The following is a 19,886-nucleotide window of genomic DNA, read 5'->3' on the forward strand; positions in this document are numbered from 1 at the left end:
GTTGTTAAAATATGATTTATTTGGCCTCACCCTGCAGATAATCAGATTTAGTGAGTGTTAATTGGGGTCTGGAAATCTGCATTTTATCAAACACCTCACCCCAGTGATTCTGATGAACTTTAAGGTTTTGGCAGTTCCTTTTGTATAGGGATTTTATGTAGGAAATCCTCAAACTCTGGGGGCATATTCAGGTTTCCAGGAGAGCTTACAGAAATTTCAGATTTCAAGCCCTCTTCCCACTAATACCAATGCTGGCTACTAAATGAGTAGGACAAATTCCCAGGTAGCTTGAAAGTAAAGTATATATATGAATTTACATCACCAAGAAATAAAAACACATAAAAGGAAGCCCATAAAAATCCATCCAAAGATATTTCCAAGAATCAGACAGGCTGCATGTGGCTTGGCTCAATTAGGGGCCCATCAGCCCAGCCAGTCTCTGCAAAAAGGTTGTTGTGCTTGATTCTATGAGGTCTGAGCCGCTCGATGACTCAGGAATCTCTCTAGGAATACAAACAGAGTTGTTTGGGTAAAGCAAGCAGAACAGTTGAATTTCTAGTCATTTAACGAAATTTGTGAAAACTAAAGTTTTTCTGAATTACCAGTTTCCAGGACCAAGTAGGTACTCTGCTTTTCCTTGCCCTTCATGCTGCTCGCCTGAGAGTCCTTTTAAGACTCCTTAGCAACCCCAGAATCTATGTAGGAAGGATTAACCTCTCATTCCTGGGAGAGGAGGAAACCTTATATTAATGACCAAAAAACAGAGCACAATAGCATGATGTATTGTGTTTTGTTTTGTTTTTTTCAAAATCCACTTCTCTGTAACAGAACGTAACTACAGTAATTTTTTTTTAATAGCCAACAAAGTTAAATTAAAAGAACTAAACATTGTGACTTTCTTCAGGGTAAAAGTAGATTTTTAATTACTCCCCAACTAGACTTCTAAAATACAACCTTAAAGTATTCTTTGAAAGCAACACGCCAGTGTTAAGTACTCTTTACCCCTCCGTGTCAAACAGAACATTTCACGGTAACTGTGTAGCCTGGTACCATCTCCACCATTTTATAAGTGAGAAAAGTAGACCAAGAGAACAGCTTGTGACTCTTAAGCCCTAATGCAACAAGACTCACAAGAGTTCTTCACGGAACTGGGGAGGAGGGGGGAGTTCAGACAAGTAGCATGTTTCTTGTATTGTATTCAAAATATAGCCCTCTCTCATGCTTTCCCATAAACAGTATGTCAAGTGTTCGGGAAATACTGAAATAAAACCTACATAATCATGGTATGGTATGACACTTATGGCTGAGAGAGAATCCTAAGGGAAATGATAGAGTATCTGATAGAGGGGGCAGTAAAAAAAAAATGGACATCTCCTTTTTCTAAAGAGTTCATACAAATCTAAAGAGAGACAAACATACATTTCTCTAATTTTTTTAACTAGCATCTACAACTCAAAAGAACCTACCAGAAAAACATCCTTGAAGAATGAGTCCTAAATCCTAACTTTTCTAACACTCTCTAAGAGTAGAGTAGGGTTTGTGGTCTTTCATTTACAACTCAGGAGAAACAGTACTAGGTCAGTTTGGTGGCTTCAATCTGTCCTATCAAGCTAGTGTTTAGAGATTAAGATAGTATGCTGACTTCCAAAGGGTCCCTAATTTCTTGTTGAATCTGCTCTTTGTAGTATTTTCAGACTTTTATCTCATTTGTCTGGATTTATGTAAAACTCTGTCCTGTAAGACAAAGATGCAGAAAGATACTATAATAATCCTTTCATTGCACAATTACCATTGAAAATACTTAAATCTATGTTAATTCAGTTATAGGCTAAATATGACTCCAGATAGCAGTTTCCTTCTCAAATGTAAGTCTGGCTGTCTCAGGCACTCAGACTGAAAGACAGCAAGTTTTTCCACAACTAGGCATAGCTTCACTCCCTCGCACCTAACAGAGATCTGATTCACACAGTCTCAATGCTAAAAGCCCCAGATTAAAGTCTACAGAGAATATCTGGTTTGTTTATAGTAGCATCTACACCTGGTTCAAAGCAAAACACTTGAATATCGATAATGCGAGATGGAAAGGAAACAATAAAAGCTAGCAGCATCAGCCAATGTGACATTAACAATTCTGGTCCCAGTGGTACTGTTAGCTATACTGTTGTCTGAACAGGTCTCTTAACCTGAGCTTCGTTCATTGGTCAAAGGGAGTATCTGCCTACTGCAGTTGTTTTGCATGAACCCAGAGACAAGTAAAAGGATAAAAGCCTATGAAAACACTACAAAATGAAGATGCAGCAAGGAATTAAGGGCTCCTTCTTCAGAAGTTAGCATGCCTATTTTAACCTGTCTAGCTAGCTTGGTATAGAACAGACTGAAGTTACCAAACTCAACTATTACTACTTCTCCCCTTGCCATAAATGAAAGACAAGCTCTATCCCACCCTTATGGAGCAGTATAAACGTTAGGCAGACAAGTTAACAGGGCCTTGAAGAACCGCTTTTCCTGTTGCACATTTGTGAAACAGGCAGAAAAGGTGGAGGCATACTTGGGTAACAAAATGATCTGTAAGGGAGATAGCTTCAGCCAGCTGCTAAGACTCTCTCACACCACCACCCTCAGTGGCTCCCAAGCAGGAATAAGCAGGAAGTGAGCTGGGATACTACCACCAGGAATCCTCCTCCCCCTCCCCTGTGTGCAGGTTCAGCTTCTGCTCCAGCAGCCATGCAAAAGTATCTACAGAAAAGCTGATTAGAAATGCCAATTTTATTGCCCTCCAGCAATTTTCAAATGTCTAATTCCCACTTTGGAGGGAGTTTGGAAGGAGTAGGATTAATACAGCAGGCCTGAAATTGGAGCAGTCACAGTCTGGACCATGCTAGGCCACCCACCCCATACTCTCTAGGCCACCCCAGGTAAGTAACAACCTCTGGAGCTTTTTGTAATTAAAAAAAAAAAAAAATCAAAGTTGACAATGGAGAATTCAACAAAACACAGAATGGGCATTATACAAACAACACATTACTCAAAAAAAAATCTGTTATTTCTCATTTGAAAGAAAGACCATGTCAACTGGACTCAACATAGATAAAATAATTTTATTTGAATGCATTGAACAGTTTTTGATAATCAGATACAGCAAGATATTGATGAAACCTGGCACATGGCTCCAGAAAATTCTAGACCATGGTTTAAAAAACGAAGTTAGAAAAACATGCCTTCAGTGTGTCTTTTTTAAAAGACAAAGAAATTATTTACTCCAAGTTTCCATTTTTGCCTCCACTCCTGTCAGGCACTTTTTCAACTTTTAGTCTCTCTACAAAGATAAGACCAACTAAACAATTAGGCTAACATTTCAGAAGCTGTCAGATAATTTCAGGCCTGTCCTTCAGACTATTAACTTTCAAATTTTCCAAATCTGCTCAAGGTAAAAGGTAAATGAAAATCTATGTGCAAGTGTTGAAATGAGGGTACTTTATAGGAGATGTTTTATACATTTGTGAAACCCACACTTATAGAAGCATCTACATTTTTCACGTTCATGAAAAATAACATTAACTATGTGCCTAAGCCAAAAGAAAACTATGGTGGCTGGAGATGCTCAGAGAGATGAGTTTACACAAAGAAGACCTTCGCCTCCTAATAAATACTCAAATCCAATCCCATCAACATTGCTCAAAACTGGTGGTTCTCCCTCACCTTCAGTACAAAACCACGACACCTTGGCATGGCACACATGCCTTTTACGACCCCTCACATGCTCTCAGGCTCTTTCTGTATTAGGTCCCTATCTTGCTTTCTGCTCTAGTTAATTCTATACAGTTCCCCTAAAACAGGCTTTCCACTTCCCTACAAAAGCATGAACTCTTAGCATTATTGCTATTATAAAATCCCCTTGTCTCAAATACCATACAATGGTCCTGCAGGTACTAACAGAGCCCCTAGAAGGTGTCGGGTCGCCCACAGCTTAGCGTTTCACTTCTTGGCTCCCACGCCATTTCCTTCTCTACAGTCAAGCCAATTTATTCAACATGTCCTAATGGTCAGAATTTTATAAAAGAACAATTTACAATGACAAATAAAATCCAACCCACCCCAAAAAATTCTGTACCGAAAAGAAGGTGAGCTACTAAAGTGTTTCCCAGAACAAAGTTTACTGTGGCGGCTAAACTTTCAACAATGGCAAAGGGAAACAGTTAAAATGGTTATCAATTCAGGATAGGGTGCTGCCTCTCATCACTAACTAAATCAATCTATATGATAACAACCATGAGTTCATTTAAAAAAGTTTTACGTTTTCTTAATATGCTATTTGGCAGGCCACGGAAAGTTTTTTTTTTTTTAAGATAAATACATTATAAATTATTCCATTCATTTTATAGATATAAATGCAAACTTAAATGGTTAAAAAAACTTGCCTACAATCACACAGCCAGTTAAATTACTCAGCAATGTCAGACTGGTAAGATTTCAGAAATGTGGTTCTATATTCCCCTATGTTAAAGGATATAGTTCATGCTAAACAGAAAAAAATGTCTACAAACATGGTATTTGCTGAGAAAAGGATAGGCTAGTAAGGAAATGGAAAACAGATTATTAAAAGCAACAGAAGAGCTTAGAATAAAGCTTTATTAGCTTTGCCTAATTGCTAAGAAACTGAACACTTTAAGGAACAGATTCAATTTGTAATTAATATTCCAATTTCTATAAGGTATTCCATATGTACTTAAGTGGTGGTTTGATTATTTTAATATGATGTATTTCACATTAATAAACATCTATTAATTTTTAAGCAAAGGAAAAATTCAGCCTGGTCTATGTCTGAATAATTAAGAAATAATCCCTTTAATCAAAACCAGATTTAGGCAGTTTTTCTGTGCTGGTAGTATTTTCACATAGGGTATTGTCTTTTGCAGGGTAGAGAAAACATGGATTTCTAAGGGCAGTACCTATCAATCAAAATAAAAAGTTATAATCTTTAAGATAACAGCTCCCACTTTCTGACCAGATAAAGCTTCCTGGGCCCATAGAGGAATGGGGAGAATTTGGGAGAGATGCTGGGAATCAAAACATCCTTTCATTGTGTATGTGATAATCACCTATTTATAGGACTTGAAGGGGGAAAAAAGTCTATAAATATTTGTGGAAATGAATGATTTTACTCTATTGAACAAAAATTTAAGTCTGATACCATTAACTGGGGCAAAACATACATTTCCCTCTGGAGGGGAAAAACAGTATTGGCTTCAAGCCATGAATGTTTTACACACTATTGAGATTTGACCAATACTTGAGACTCCCCCTAAAAACAAAATGAGTAGAAAAATATGAAGACTGAATACAACAATCATGACCACTGAGCCCTCCAATAGCCCACAAAATGAAGGGCTCCCATGGGGACCGGGGAGCTCTCAATGAGATCCCCCCACATACAACTTTTGACACTATAATGAGTAGATATTTTTTCCTCTTAGATGCCTAAATTGTGTATATGCTACCTTTTCACTACTCTCCCTAATATCGGAAGTTAAAAACATCTTGTAATATTCACAGTTCATTTTACCATCTCAATATCTGTCATGACTGCCTCACCTGAAGGTCACGGATGGTGTGACATCACACACAAGGCAAGCAGCTGGCTCACTGACTGATCAGGGAAAAGAGTGAGCCTCAGAAGACAATAAGCACTTTGAAACTTAAACTATGAACGCTAGTACCTAACAATAAAGAAATATCTTTCCAACATAAGGTGAGCATATTAGGTTTTTCGAATTTCTAAGCCACACTTTTTAAAAAGTGAAGATGATTTGAACTTACTTCTTACTCTAAATGTTAAGCTATCATTCAGCATGCTCATAAAAAAGCATAGCTATTATTCTGGTTAAGGGAATTATCCACAAGGGGATTGGCATGGTAAAACATGAAAACAAATGGAACTTCACATGCAAAAATACCAAAGATTTAGAGAACCCACTTGGTCAAAAAAGGTGCATTTTGGTGGTTCCTAACTGCTATATCGTAGACTTGCTGTCACAAATTACCTGGAAGGCATATGAAAAGAGATTCCTGCATCTCACCTCTGGACACTGATCTAGAGGGTCTGAAGTGGGTCCCCAAACCTGTATTTACTAACTCACTCTCCTTGTGATTCTGATGTAACCACATTTGGGAATAACTACTTGAGAATTTTGCAGTCCCTGAGGGACTTTGTTTCACTCACTGCAGAAATACTGAAAATGTGTCATTTATTCAACACACCACCCATTGCACAAAGCCCTACTGGGCTAATGCTATTAGGAAGCCCCAGGAGAAAGTGCTAAATAAACCACCTTTCACAGCATTTGATTCACTGTTTCAATATTCCAATAACTAGGAATTCTAGCAAACACATACTAAATGCTAGGTGGCCTGGAAGACATAACAGAAGCCTCAACTCAGAAGTAAATGAACACTTGCATACTTGTATATAATGTATATATTGATTAATCTACTGCAGCTTTCTAAAGGAAAGCATAGTGTCATGGCAAGAGTTTTGGCTTAGGCATCAGAAGATAACAATTTGTGTCACAGCTCTACCTTTAACTGCCTGGTCTTAGCTAAACTATATGACCACCAAGGTCTTGACACTTTTATTGGGGGCAGAGGGTAGTAGGTGCCCAAGTCTAAATAATGCATGGGTCTTTTCATCCCAAAACTTCTGTTGTTTCTCATGGGTAAAGGTAACATATTTCAAAGAAGGGGGAACATAACCTGAGCTGGAACAACTTGGCAAGGTAGTGGCTGAAGGATGGACTTCAGGTGGGCTCCAATAGATGGGATAACCTCTGTTAAACTAAAATGAGTGGGAAAAAGGTATGTGAGGAAGTGGAAACCACATGAGCATGTGTGCAGAGGCTGGGAATAAGATCAGGCTGCAAGTGAAGAGCCAGTCCCACTACCATGGAGAATAGTAATAACACTGGGTCAACTCCAGAGTTAGGCCAAATGACACGATAAAAAAGTAGGGAAATATGAAAAAACTTTGAGTTGAAAAGTAACATGAAGAAAGTGTTATTTTTATTAGATTAGCCTGATAGTCACCAACAAGATGGATCTGAGGAAGGAAAAAAAAAAGAGACCAATTTATGGAATAGCATTCCCAGGGAATGGAAAGGCTTAAATACAGCTTCCAAAAGGTACTCAAAGCAGTGAATACTAGGTACTTGGTTCAAGAAGTATAAGAACACAAAACATGTCTAGTTTAAAGTAAGAAAAAGACACACAAAAAGAACAGACCGAGAAAAATGGTGCTATGTAGTTTGGAAACCGGTTTACGTTGCATCTCAAAGAAATCTGGACCAAACTGAAGGTACCAGCTGTTATCTGATATTTTTGCAGGAACCAAATGGGGGCGGGGAAAGAAGTAGCCTGCTGCTTATCCCTCAACCCCCACCCCCATTTCAGAAAATCTAAAGTAGCAGATGTCACAGTGTAAAAGCCACAAGGCATTACTGTCCTTTCTTCCATATATTCTGCCGAGCAGCTGGGCCTTCAAGAGAAGGCCGGCAATGGACAGTGAGGAAGCAGCTGTCATCAATGGTTTCCTTATAAGCCATGAAAATTTATCCTATGGTGATCTGTTTTTCCTGCATTTCTACCTTCTTGTGGACATTACTGCAAAATAACTAACTTGTAGCAAAAGAAATGACTCATTTAAAATGAAGTAAGGATGGCTATTTCTTGAATAGAGAAAAATAAATCCTGGAATGAGCCATCCCAACTACCTATTCCAACTTCTTAACCACAACTCAGGACCTCAACACTAAGATAAATAAGCAGCAATTCTCGAATTCAGTGTAAACTGGGAGGCCCACAAAAATACGTACAATAAAGAACACACAAAAAAACCTGAAGATAACTAGACTACATCAGAAAGAAGTTTTTTTCCTCAAATTGTGATAACATCAAAATTAACCAGTTTGTTTTCTGACTGAAGGGTGAATTTTTCATAGGGCATTTTCTTGATCAAGAAGTCTTGAATTCTTAGACATCTTATATCCAAGTATATTTGGGATTTGCTGTGTTCAGTTTCCTTTAGATGAGGCACAGTTGGGAGGCATTTTTCCTATGTGCCAATAAATATAAAAGAATGGGATGTCAAAACTACCCAGGGCTAACGAATTAACTTACAATTCTGTGAGAAGCAACTTTTAAGTACAAAGATGACATTGCATTTTCAGATACCTGAAAAAATGAGCAGAAATCCTCTAGACAAGTCTCTAAACAAGACGGATGCCACAGTCAGCCCTGAATGACTTCTCCTCACCACTTTAGGCTATAGTCTGAGCTGACTTCTTAAATCAAGTGTGGAAAATAAGTTCCAACTTGAGTCAATTGATAGAGGTTGTCTGGAACACTATTTGAAAAATATTTGGGAGTCACATCTAGACTCAGTGAAAGTCTGCCATGATTGATTGGCAATGTCTGCACTGGGCAGGAGAGGGAAAATTGACGGCACGTTGTACTAAGAGCTTTCCAGAGGCAACATCCCTTTTATTTTCTAAAGGAAAAGAAATCTATACTACAAATTGGTTTAACTTCTTATCCAGGGAGAATCTACATCAGAATTTTGAAAAATCACAGTGGAAAAATATCCACAAAATTATTTACCATTTGTCTTGAAAAAAATAAAAGAACAGGAAAAATAACCTGTGTGGCATGTAAGCTCTTCTAGTCCATCTCCTCAAATAAGCTGAATCTGTTAGCACAAAGTCAACTACGGTCCAAGGATCATACCCAGCCTGCTTCTTGTTTTTTTTTATGATCTGTGAGCTAAGAGTGGTTTTTACAAATTTTTTAATGAGTAGGATAAAATAAAAAGACTATATTTTGTGACACAGGAATATTAAACAAAATTCAAGTTTCAGTGTCCATAAATAAAGTTTTATAAGATCTCAGTCACATCTATTTGCTCATGCAGTGGCTATGTCTGGTTTCAAGTTACAAGAGCATAGTTAAGAAGCTGTGACAGAGACTGTCTGGCCTGCAAATCCTAACATATTTATTTACTACCTGATGCTGTAAAGAACAGGTGTGCTGACCCCTGAGCTAGAAGAACTGGTCTAAGGTTTCCTTAAGTTATATGACAAGTAATTCAAAGGAAGAAGATTCAATTCAGGAGGCTTCATGAAGTACTTATATAAAGAAGCTGCTGCTGTCCCTTTGTTAATAGAGGAGTGATTACATGAAGTACTCATGAATACAGTTGCCTCATCATGTACAAACAAAATTCTGCTACGCTTCCCAGAGAAGTGACTCTGTGGGAACAAAATGAATAAAGGTAAAGAAATACAAGCAGACCTTAATTTTTTAAAAATACCTGGGCTAAAAGTAGATATAAAAAGGTTTTTAACCTACTTTTATTGTTTTGGTTTGAAGTCTCAATCCATTCAGGGTGTTGATAGCTTTCTCTGCATCCTTGGGATCAATGTAGTTCACAAAGCCATATCCCAAGCTCTGCCCTAATGAAAAAGAAGGGGAAAAGGCATTCATTAGTTCTACACCGCTGATGACAGAGATCCACTTTCATTCTGGCATATGGTCTTATCATTAACACCAACACATTTTCTCAATGGTACAAAGAAGTCTACATTAATTCTTCTAGATGCATCCATGTGGTCTTTTTTTATCTCTGTCTACTATATTTGTAGATATAAACATCAGAACTCAGCAAGCTGCGAGGTTAAAAAAAAAAAAAAGGAACACTCATGTCCCAAAAGTGTTCCATCATACACATCCTGCCTGAGCCAGAGCAACGCTCAGCTTTGGGAACTGTGTGTGCAGGTCCCCACCAAGTGGCGTGAGTGGGCTTCACGGGAATGACTTCTGCAGCTTCAGTTTCCTGACCCACAAAATGGGAAGGCGTTAAGCATCAGCTAAGAATCTGTCAGTGTTCTATACATTGTACTCTGACAAATTTACAGCTTTTACCAAGACAATTATTTGAGTTGAAAAGGTAAAGAATCATGTGTGTGTATGTGTATATTTATTTTACAGAGGGCACCTTCAAATTAAATGAATCCAATCTCCTAAAATGGGTTTGATGACCTACATAAGGAATACAGGGAAACAGGAATGCAAAGATTTACAATGAGGACGTCCAAGCCAATGAGAACATGTAGGAGAGAAGAAAAAGAGCATAAAAATAATGAAACGAGAGAGCCAAGATGGCGGCTGAGTACAGCAGCAGAAATCTCCCAAAACCATATATATTTTTGAAAATACAACAAATACAACTCTTCCAAAAAGGGAAACCAGAAGACACAGGACAACAGCCAGACTACATCCACACCTGTGAGAACCCAGCACCTCACGAAGGGGGTAAGATACAAGCCACGGCCTGGTGGGACCTGAGTGTCCCTCACCCCAGCTCCCGGCGGGAGGAGAGGAGAGGGAGCCCAGGACTGCTAAATAGCCAGCCCTAGCCATCCACACCCAGGTGTGTGGTGCTGGATACTAGGGAAACAGGACAGCAAGACCTGTGAGCGGGTCCCCGCAGACGGCGCCACTGGGACAAAGAAAAGCGAGTGCTTTCTGAAAGTCTTAAAGGGACATGGACCCCACAGCTGGACGAAAGCGTCCCGGGACATTTAGCCCAGCAGCTGGCTGGGAATCCCAGGGAACTCCAAGTGCCCTAACACCCTGGGCAGCAGTGCAGCTCGGAGGACCCTCACGGTGATAAACAACCTCCCACCCATTCCCACTCCAATGCGGCTCCGCCATATTGGAGAAGCAGCCTGAGGGTGGCCACGCCCACAGCAACCGTGGAGCTCCACAGCGGCCGGGCAAGAATTAGAAACCCCGCCTGCACGTAGATACCCAGCACAAGCCGCTAGGGGTCACTGTTCTCCCAGGAGAGGAAGGCCACAAACCAGCAAGAAGGGACTTTCTCTTAGCCAACACACGCGCCAGCTCCCTACAAATACCTCTATCGCCATGAAAAGGAAGAAGAATTTGATACAGACCAAGATCACAGAGGCAAACCCTGAGAAGGAGACAGACCTAACCTTTCTCCTTGAAAAAGATTTAAAAATAAAGTTCATAACCATGCTGATGGAACTGCAGAGAAATATGTAAGAGCTAAGGGATGATGTCTGGAAGGACATTACAGAAATGAAACAATCTCTGGAAGGATTTATAAGCAGAATGGATAAGATGCAAGAGGCCATTGATGGAAGTGAAACCAGAGAACAGGAATGCATAGAAGCTGACGCAGAGAGAGATAAAAGGATCTCCAGGAATGAAACAATATTAAGAGAACTGTGTGACCAATCCAAAAGGAAAAATATCTGCATTACAGGGGTACCAAAAGAAGAAGAAGAGAGAAAAAGGGATAGAAAGTGTATTTGAAGAAATAATTGCTGAAAACTTCCCCAAATTGGGGAAGGAAATAATTGATCAGACCATGGAAGTGCACAGAACCCCCAACAGAAGGGACCCAAGGAGGACAACACCAAGACACATAATAATTAGAATGACAAAGATCAAGGACAAGGACAGAGTTTTAAAGGCAGCTAGAGAGAGGAAAAAGGTCACCTACAAAGGAAAATCCATCAGGCTATCATCAGACTTCTCAACAGAAACCTTACAGAAGAGAACGGCATGATATATTTAATGCAATGAAACAGAAGGGCCTTCAACCAAGAATACTGTATCCAGCATGATTATCATTTAAATATGAAGGAGGGATTAAACAATTCCCAGACAAGCAAAAGTTGAGGGAATTTGCCGCCCACAAACCACCCCTACAGGGTATTTTGGAGGGACTGTTCTAGACGGGAGCACTCCTAAGACGAAACAGATGTCACCAGAGAAAATAAAATCACAGCAAAGCAGACCAACCAAATACTAACTAAAGGCAAAAAATAAAATCAACTACCCATAAAAGCAGTTAACGGAAACACAAAAGAGCACAGGATAAAACAACCAACATATAAAGAATGGAGGAGGAGGAATAAGAAGGGAGAAAAATAAAGAATCACCAGACAGTGTTTAAAATAGCTCAATAAGCGAGTTAAGCTAGACAGTAAGATACTAAAGAAGCTAACCTTGAACCTTTGGTAACCACAAATCTAAAGCCTGCAATGGCAATACGTACATATCTTTCAATAATCACCCTAAATGTAAATGGACTAAATGCACCAATGAAGAGACACAGAGTAGTAGAATGGATAAAAAAGCAAGATCCATCTCTATGCTGCTTAAAAGAGACTCACCTCAAACCCAAAGACATGCACAGACTAAAAGTCAAGGGATGGAAAAAGATATTCCATGCAAACAACAGGGAGAAAAAAGCAGGTGTTGCAGTAGTATCAGACAAAATAGACTTCAAAAGAAAGAAAGTAACAAAAGATAAAGAAGGACATTACATAATGATAAAGGGCTAAATCCAACAAGAGGATATAACCATTATACATATATATGCACCCAACACAGGAGCACCAACATATGTGAAACAAATACTAACAGAACTAAAGGAGGAAAGAGAATGCAATGCATTCATTTTAGGAGACTTCAACACGCCACTCACTCCAAAGGACAGACCCACCGGACAGAAAATAAATAAGGACACAGAGGCACTGAACAACACACTAGAACAGATGGACCTAATAGACATCTATAGAACTCTACATCCAAAAGCCACTATTTACAATAGCAAAGAAATGGAAGCAACCTAAGTGTCCATCAGTAGATGAATGGATAAAGAAGATGTGGTACATATACACAATGGAATATTATTCAGCCATAAGAAGAAAACAAATCCTACCATTTGCAACAACATGGATGGAGCTAGAGGGTATAAATAAGCCAGGTGGAGAAAGACAAACACCAAATGATTTCACTCATATGTGGAGTATAGGAACAAAGAAAGACTGAAGGAACAAAACAACAGCAGAATCACAGAACCTAAGAATGGACTAACAGCTACCAAAGGGAAAGGGATTGGGGAGAGTGAGAGGGAAGGGAGGGATAAGGGTGGGGAAAAAGAAAGGGGGTATTATGATTAGCATGTATAATGTGGGGGGGGCATGGGGAGGGCTGTGCAACACAGAGAAGACAAGTAGTGATTCTACAGCATTTTACTACGCTAATGGACAGTACTGTAATGGGGTTTGTGGGGGGGACTTGGTGAAGGGGGGACACTAGTAAACATAATGTTCTTCATGTAATTGTAGATTAATGACAACAAAATTTTAAAAAATTAACAAAAAAATAACAATGAAACGAAATTTTTGGAGTAAGAGCTGCTTCATGGTAAGTCTTTGGTGTTTTTTCCCTAATATCTGAACCCTCTCATCCCTGGATCGATGTCCCAACTCTCAAAAAATGGGAGGTATCAAGAGGTTGAAATCAATGGAAAGCACATACAAGTAAAGCCAATCCTAAAAGTTTCACTTTTGCAAGTAAGAAAATTTCTCAGTTTAAAGAGGTGAGAAACACTATAGAGTGGGTGACAAAAATGGACATAAGAAAGGGTTAGTCTCTACTAAAAGTCAAACCCAACTAATTGAGGGTTTTTCCCTGAAACAGGCCCAGAAAAGGTCTGAAGTTTCTTATTAAATACCATTTTTGCATCAATTTCATGGTGAAATTAGATCTTTTTTCTTGATGAGGCACCTTAGGTCCACATAGGTATGAATATAGGTATTTAGGATAGCCATTCTGGTTATCCTAATGTGGTTTCTTGTGACTATATACAAAAGGATTGCAGGATACAAAATTAACACACAGAAATCTATGGCTTTCCTATACACTAACAATGAACTAATAGAAAGAGAAATCAGGAAAATAACTCCATTCACAATTGCATCAAAAAGAATAAAATACCTAGGAATAAACCTAACCAAGGAAGTGAAAGACCTATACCCTGAAAACTATAAGACAATGAAGAGAAATTAAAGAGGTCACTAACAAATGGAAACTCATCCCATGCTCCTGGCTAAGAAGAATTAATATTGTCAAAATGGCCATCCTGCCTAAAGCAATCTACAGATTCAATGCAATCCCTATCAAATTACCAACAGCATTCTTCAGTGAACTGGAACAAATAGTCCAAAAATTCATATGGAAACACCAAAGACCCCAAATAGCCAGAGCAATCCTGAGAAGGAAGAATAAAGTGGGGGGGATTTCACTCCCCAACTTCAAGCTCTCCAACAAAGCCACAGTAATCAAGACAATTTGATACTGGCACAAGAACAGAGCCACAGACCAATGGAACAGAACAGAGACTCCAAACATTAACCCAAACATATATGGTCAATTAATATTCGATAAAGGAGCCACGGACATACAAAGGGGAAATGACAGTCTCTTCAACAGATGGTGCTGGCAAGACTGGACAGCTACATGTAAGAGAATGAAACTGGATCATTGTCTAACCCATACTCAAAAGTAAATTCGACATGGATCAAAGACCTGAACGTAAGTCATGAAACCATAAAACTCTTAGAAAAAAACATTGGCAAAAATCTCTTAGACATAAACATGAGTGACCTCTTCTTGAACATATCTCCCCGGGCAAGGGAAACAAAAGCAAAAATGAACAAGTGGGACTCTATCAAGCTGAAAAGCTTCTGTACAGCAAAGGACACCATCAACAGAACAAAAAGGTATACTATAGTGTGGGAGAATATATTCATAAATGACAGATCTGATAAAGGGTTGACATCTAAAATATATAAAAAGCTCACACACCTCAACAAACAAAAAGCAAATGATCCAATTAAAAAATGGGCAGAGTAGCTGAACAGACAGTTCCCTAAAGAAGAAATTCAGATGGCCAACAGACACATGAAAAGATGCTCCACATCGCTAGTCATCAGAGAAATGCAAATTAAAACCACAATGAGACATCACCTCACACCAGTAAGGATGGCTATCATCCAAAAGACAAACAACAACAAATGCTGGCAAGGTTGTGGAGAAAGGGGAACCCTCCTACACTGCTGGTGGGAATGTAAATTAGTTCAACCATTGTGGAAAGCAGTATGGAGGTTCCTCAAAATGCTCAAAATAGAAATACCATTTGACCCAGGAATTCTACTTCTAGGAATTTACCCAAAGAATGCAGCACCCCAGTTTGAAAAAGACAGGTGCACCCCTATGTTTATCGCAGCACTATTTACAATACCCAAGAAATGGAAGCAACCTAAGTGTCCATAAGTAGATGAATGGATAAAGAAGATGTGGTACATATACACAATGGAATATTATTCAGCCATAAGAAGAAAATAAATCCTCCCATTTGCAACAACATGGATGGAGCTAGAGGGTATTATGCTCAGTGAAACAAGCCAGGCAGAGAAAGACAAGTACCAAATGATTTCACTCATATGTGGAGTATATGAACAAAGAAAAACTGAATGAACAAAACAGCAGCAGAATCACAGAACCCAAGAATGGACTAACAGGGACTGAGGAGGATGGGTGGGAAGAGAGGGATAAGGGCGGGGAAAAAGAAAGGGGGCATTAGGATTAGCAAGTACAATGTGGTGGGGAGCACGGGGAGGGCTCTACAACACAGAGAAGACAGGTGGTGATTATACAGCATCTTGCTATGCTGATGGACAGTGACTGTAGTGGGGTGTGTAGGGGGGACTTGGTGAGGGGGGAGCCTGTTAAACATAGTGTTCTTCATGTAATTGTAGATTAATGGTAGCAAAAATAAAAATAAAAATAAAGGAGAAGACTCAATACATACAGTACCTAATAACCATGAAACTTGTAGATTGTATCTTGGGGACCACTATCAGAATCTGTTTATTATATATAGACCTGAAATTAATTTCTCAATTATACCTCAATGAAAAAAAAAGAATCTGAGATAATCATTGCTAACTTATATCCTCTTATCAAATTGAATTTTTTCCTGTTTTAAAAAAAGGGGGTAAGGGGATAGCTAAACCTAATTCAGTTATTTTTTTCTCACACTAATCACAGAGTTTTTGTCTTACAGTTCTATTTTCTAAAAGTTTCATGTGAAACCATTGTATATTTAGCAATCAGCTTTTTATTGATTTAACAAACATTTATGTTGTATCTACTGCATGCATAGTGCCCTCTTATGAAATGTCATTTTATTAGCACTAAGCAGGATTCAAAAGGGCTGAACATAACAAAATGTACTTGTGATGGGAAGAATACGGGCTCTAGAGACAGACACACATGAATTCTAATCCTGGCTCTGCTCTTTGCCAGCGGTGTGATTCTGAAGAAGCTACTTAACCTTTCTGAGTTGTGACTTCCTTATTTCTAAAATGAGGATAATAATTTCTAACCAGTGAAACTGCTGAGGCAGTGATGTGCACCCTCACTATAGATGGAAGTAGATCGTTCTAGTCAAAAGGTAAAAGAAAAATAACATTCACCTACTATATATTAAGGAGTTAATGTGCATCCATTTAAAATTAAATCAGGAAGATGCTATAAATATAATGAGGAAAGGCAAGGCAAGCCAGGCATTGTGCAGTTTTGTCACAATGCTCTTGTACAACAAAATAAATCAGGTCATCAATTGTACCAGCACTGACTTCTCCTACTGACTAGCACTACCCTCACACCTGCATTTTTGCAGATTCTTATCTAGTACTTTCTTAACCTCGGTTGCATACTGGAATCATCTATAAAGCTTACAATAAAATTTAAAAAACTGATGCCTGAGTCCCATTCCCAAAGAATGTGATTTTATGGGTTTATTATGAAGCACTGGTACTAGGTTTTTAAAATCCTGGTGTCTCTAATATGTAGCCAAGGTTGAAAATCACAGTTATAATGGTGAGAAACAATCCTGGGCTACAAATAAGGCTTCCAGGGGCCCTGATAGGGGCCAAGTGCTGATGGCCTGAGCCTGTGAAGAGACTCGGCAGGGAAGACTGTTATTTTACAGATGCATTTAAATATCTAAGTGGATGTCTTCCTTCTAAAATCTTCAAGTTCTCCATTCCTTCAGAGTAACAGTTTATCGGCCTGTTGAGATCATTCTAGGGCACAGCACTGCCCACTGGAGCTGGGTCAGTGTGTGAAGTGAGAAACTTGTCCTGCCAAGTCCCGGCTTAGCTGTCTCCTGCACTGGCCTCTGGGCTTTTACTCCTAGCATACTGCAGGCACTCAAAAGCTTGCTAAATGAATGAATGAGAAGCACAGTGGGGTTACATAACAACCAAAGGTATTATTATCAACCTCACCATCGATGGCCCAACCACAGAATGAGTCTTTGACCTGATCCCTCAAGCAATCATGGCCATCTATACTGAGTCAGCCTGATTTCTACTACCTGTAAACTGAGTACACTCAGACAATATTTATCCCCAAACGACCTCTCTTCCACAAAGTTTCTAATTTGCTGAGGGGCATTATTAGGAAAAGCCCCAACTATCAATCAGAATGTGTTTGAGGTAGGCAAAATTTTACTGTTATCCTAAGCAAAATAATATGAAAGGAGATATTTGCTGTTAAAAGGTTGCATTCCTAAATCCGCTGCAGTAGATGCATTAACATGTTGACTTTGAACTACACACACGTTAGGAACTTCATGTATCATCTCATCTTACAGTGAGTTAGCTTAGTCACCAAATATTTATTAGATGCTTAAAATATACAAAGGCATCAGAGATAATACAAGAGGCAAGACTCTCCCCATTCTCACCTTTATGCTGTGTAGTGTTTTACTGTTTAATTTTAGCCTCAGATTTATCTTGTGAGAGACTTATATTCTCCTACAAGGGAGAAGTGATATCTGAAGCTGGGCAAGGTCTATCAGCTTTCTCAAATCAAAAAAGCAAGAAGGAAGTGGTGGTGAGGACTTAAGTCCAGGATTCTCAAATGCTGTTTCTCAACTCAGTTTACAACTTGCTTTATATCTGAACCCAGACCATCTTCAGTATGCCTGAAACACAAGGTAGCCAGGCATTTTCTCACAGGATTCTACCACAAAAAAAAGTTGTTGAAAGACAATTGCCCACTTTCTCAAATTCCTGTATCACTATTTTTTTTATTTCTACGCTGTTATTCATTCTTTTGACAACATAAATTATGCCTTATTTAGCTAAGTGCCTATTTCAGGTTATTATAAGGGGGTGCAGACTTTTAAAAAATAAGAGCAGTAACAAGTCAACCATCAAGGAAAAATATTCAGCCTGCATCTACTTTTTTGTGCTCTCAGATTCATCAGCTAGTAACAGTTCCCTGGTAACCAAACTACCAGGGAAGGCTTGAAAACTAAGCATCATTTATCCATACCATCCAAATCTATTTTTCAAATCATTCTAAATTTAGAATGTGCATATCGATAATCCCAAAACCAAGAATTATTTCTTTAAAAAATTTATAACACTCTACATTTAAATCCAAGTATAACCATTATGAACCCAGCATGATTAAAAGAAAATTCTTAATGAGATGACAAAGCTAAGGCTCTCCCAAAAATAGCCTTCAAGGCAAAGAAATCCTGTCTCTAGCCAAAACATTCCTTCTGTAATTGAGCATCAAGAATAAGGTCAGCACCACTTGTCTCCAGCTAGCCTCACAAGCTACCAGTCATCTCAATCTAAGCATTGGTCCTAACATTCATGGCAGGGATTCTAGAACTAAGAATTCCATGGAACTAAGCTATCTGAACAATCAAATGGCCTAAGACCTTCAGGCAGGTTCTGAAAACTCCAGGTCAATACCACACTTCAGCACATGTACTCTCTCTATACACTGTGTATGAGAATGCCTTTTGTTTCGAACATTCCTTTTTAGTCCAACATATATGCCACAGAAAGGGATCTCTTCTTTACAAGAGATAGAAAAATCACTTAACAAACTGCTCCTGGCATAAGGAGAACAGTTATAAACAGGCTGCTTAAAACCACAGTCAAGTGATCTAGAGCACAGAGCTGAAACACTCCACAGGCCTCTGAATGGCACTGAGGCCCATTGAGAGCTGCACAGGGGTCAGAGCAGGAAGAAAACAGAAAGGGAATCTGTTTAGTGACAAAGTGCTAGTGGGAAACACAGTAAACTTCAATTTATCCCAAACTGTGTGTAATTTAAAGCAGCAGCCATTCCCTTGCCACCTACATTGCTTTTAATAGCATACTTTAATTAAAAATTTAATTGCATATTTTAATTAAAAACACACAATCTTCCAGACCCATTTAATTCAAAGGTCACTTTATTTAGTCTCTTCTATTTCAAATTACTACCAATGTTCAGAATATCAAACTACCCCCTCAGGTTTAAAGGTAAAGGCAATGGTCTACTGTAAATCATGATTATAAACCTGGTACATTAATTTCATTTTATCCAACCAATCCATATTGAGACACCCTCAACATGGAATTGTGGAAAGCAAAATTCAGTATTTAAAAAAAAGCCATCCTACATATCTCTCATCAACATTTACCATTCATTTGGCTCAACAACTATAGAAAGTCTACTTTTTGCTAATCCCTGATATAGCAAAGAGAAAGTTCCTCTTCATAAAACATACATTCTGGTAAAAGAAGATCAAAGAACAAGCTCTGTTACAGGTGTATTAGAACAAAATAAGGGTGAAGGAGGAAAAAAAGCAGACTAATGAGAGTGGGAGGTAAGAGTTCAGGGCTATACATTAATATATAGTGAAACTGATATCTGCACAATATAGGAATTTGAGAGAGTGGGCGACTGTTTCAAAACAATTTTTTTGTGTTATAAAATGCCTGGCTACATTGCATTTCCAGCATACTGAAGATGGTCTGGGTTCAGATATAAACTAGTTGTGACTATAGTGGTCAGAGTGGGCCTCATCCTGAAGATAACATTTGATCCAAGATGGAAGGAAGTAGCTTATAAATCTAATAGCAAAGTTCTGCAAGGAG

General features: G+C 38.7%; 1 protein-coding gene across 10 annotated transcripts in view; it reads right to left on the reverse strand.

Annotated features, from left to right (window-relative positions):
* ELAVL2 (ELAV like RNA binding protein 2) overlaps positions 1 to 19,886 on the reverse strand; it is a 164,883-nt gene that overhangs the window by 35,975 nt on the left and 109,022 nt on the right. For all 10 annotated transcript variants that reach the window (XM_036898138.2, XM_036898141.2, XM_036898135.2 and 7 more), the window contains one exon: positions 9,397 to 9,500. In XM_036898138.2, coding sequence (XP_036754033.1) covers positions 9,397 to 9,500 — 104 coding nt within the window. The remainder of the gene's footprint in view (positions 1 to 9,396; positions 9,501 to 19,886) is intronic.

The sequence above is a fragment of the Manis pentadactyla genome, chromosome 3, assembly GCF_030020395.1.
Source record: "Manis pentadactyla isolate mManPen7 chromosome 3, mManPen7.hap1, whole genome shotgun sequence".
Lineage (NCBI taxonomy): Eukaryota > Metazoa > Chordata > Mammalia > Pholidota > Manidae > Manis > Manis pentadactyla.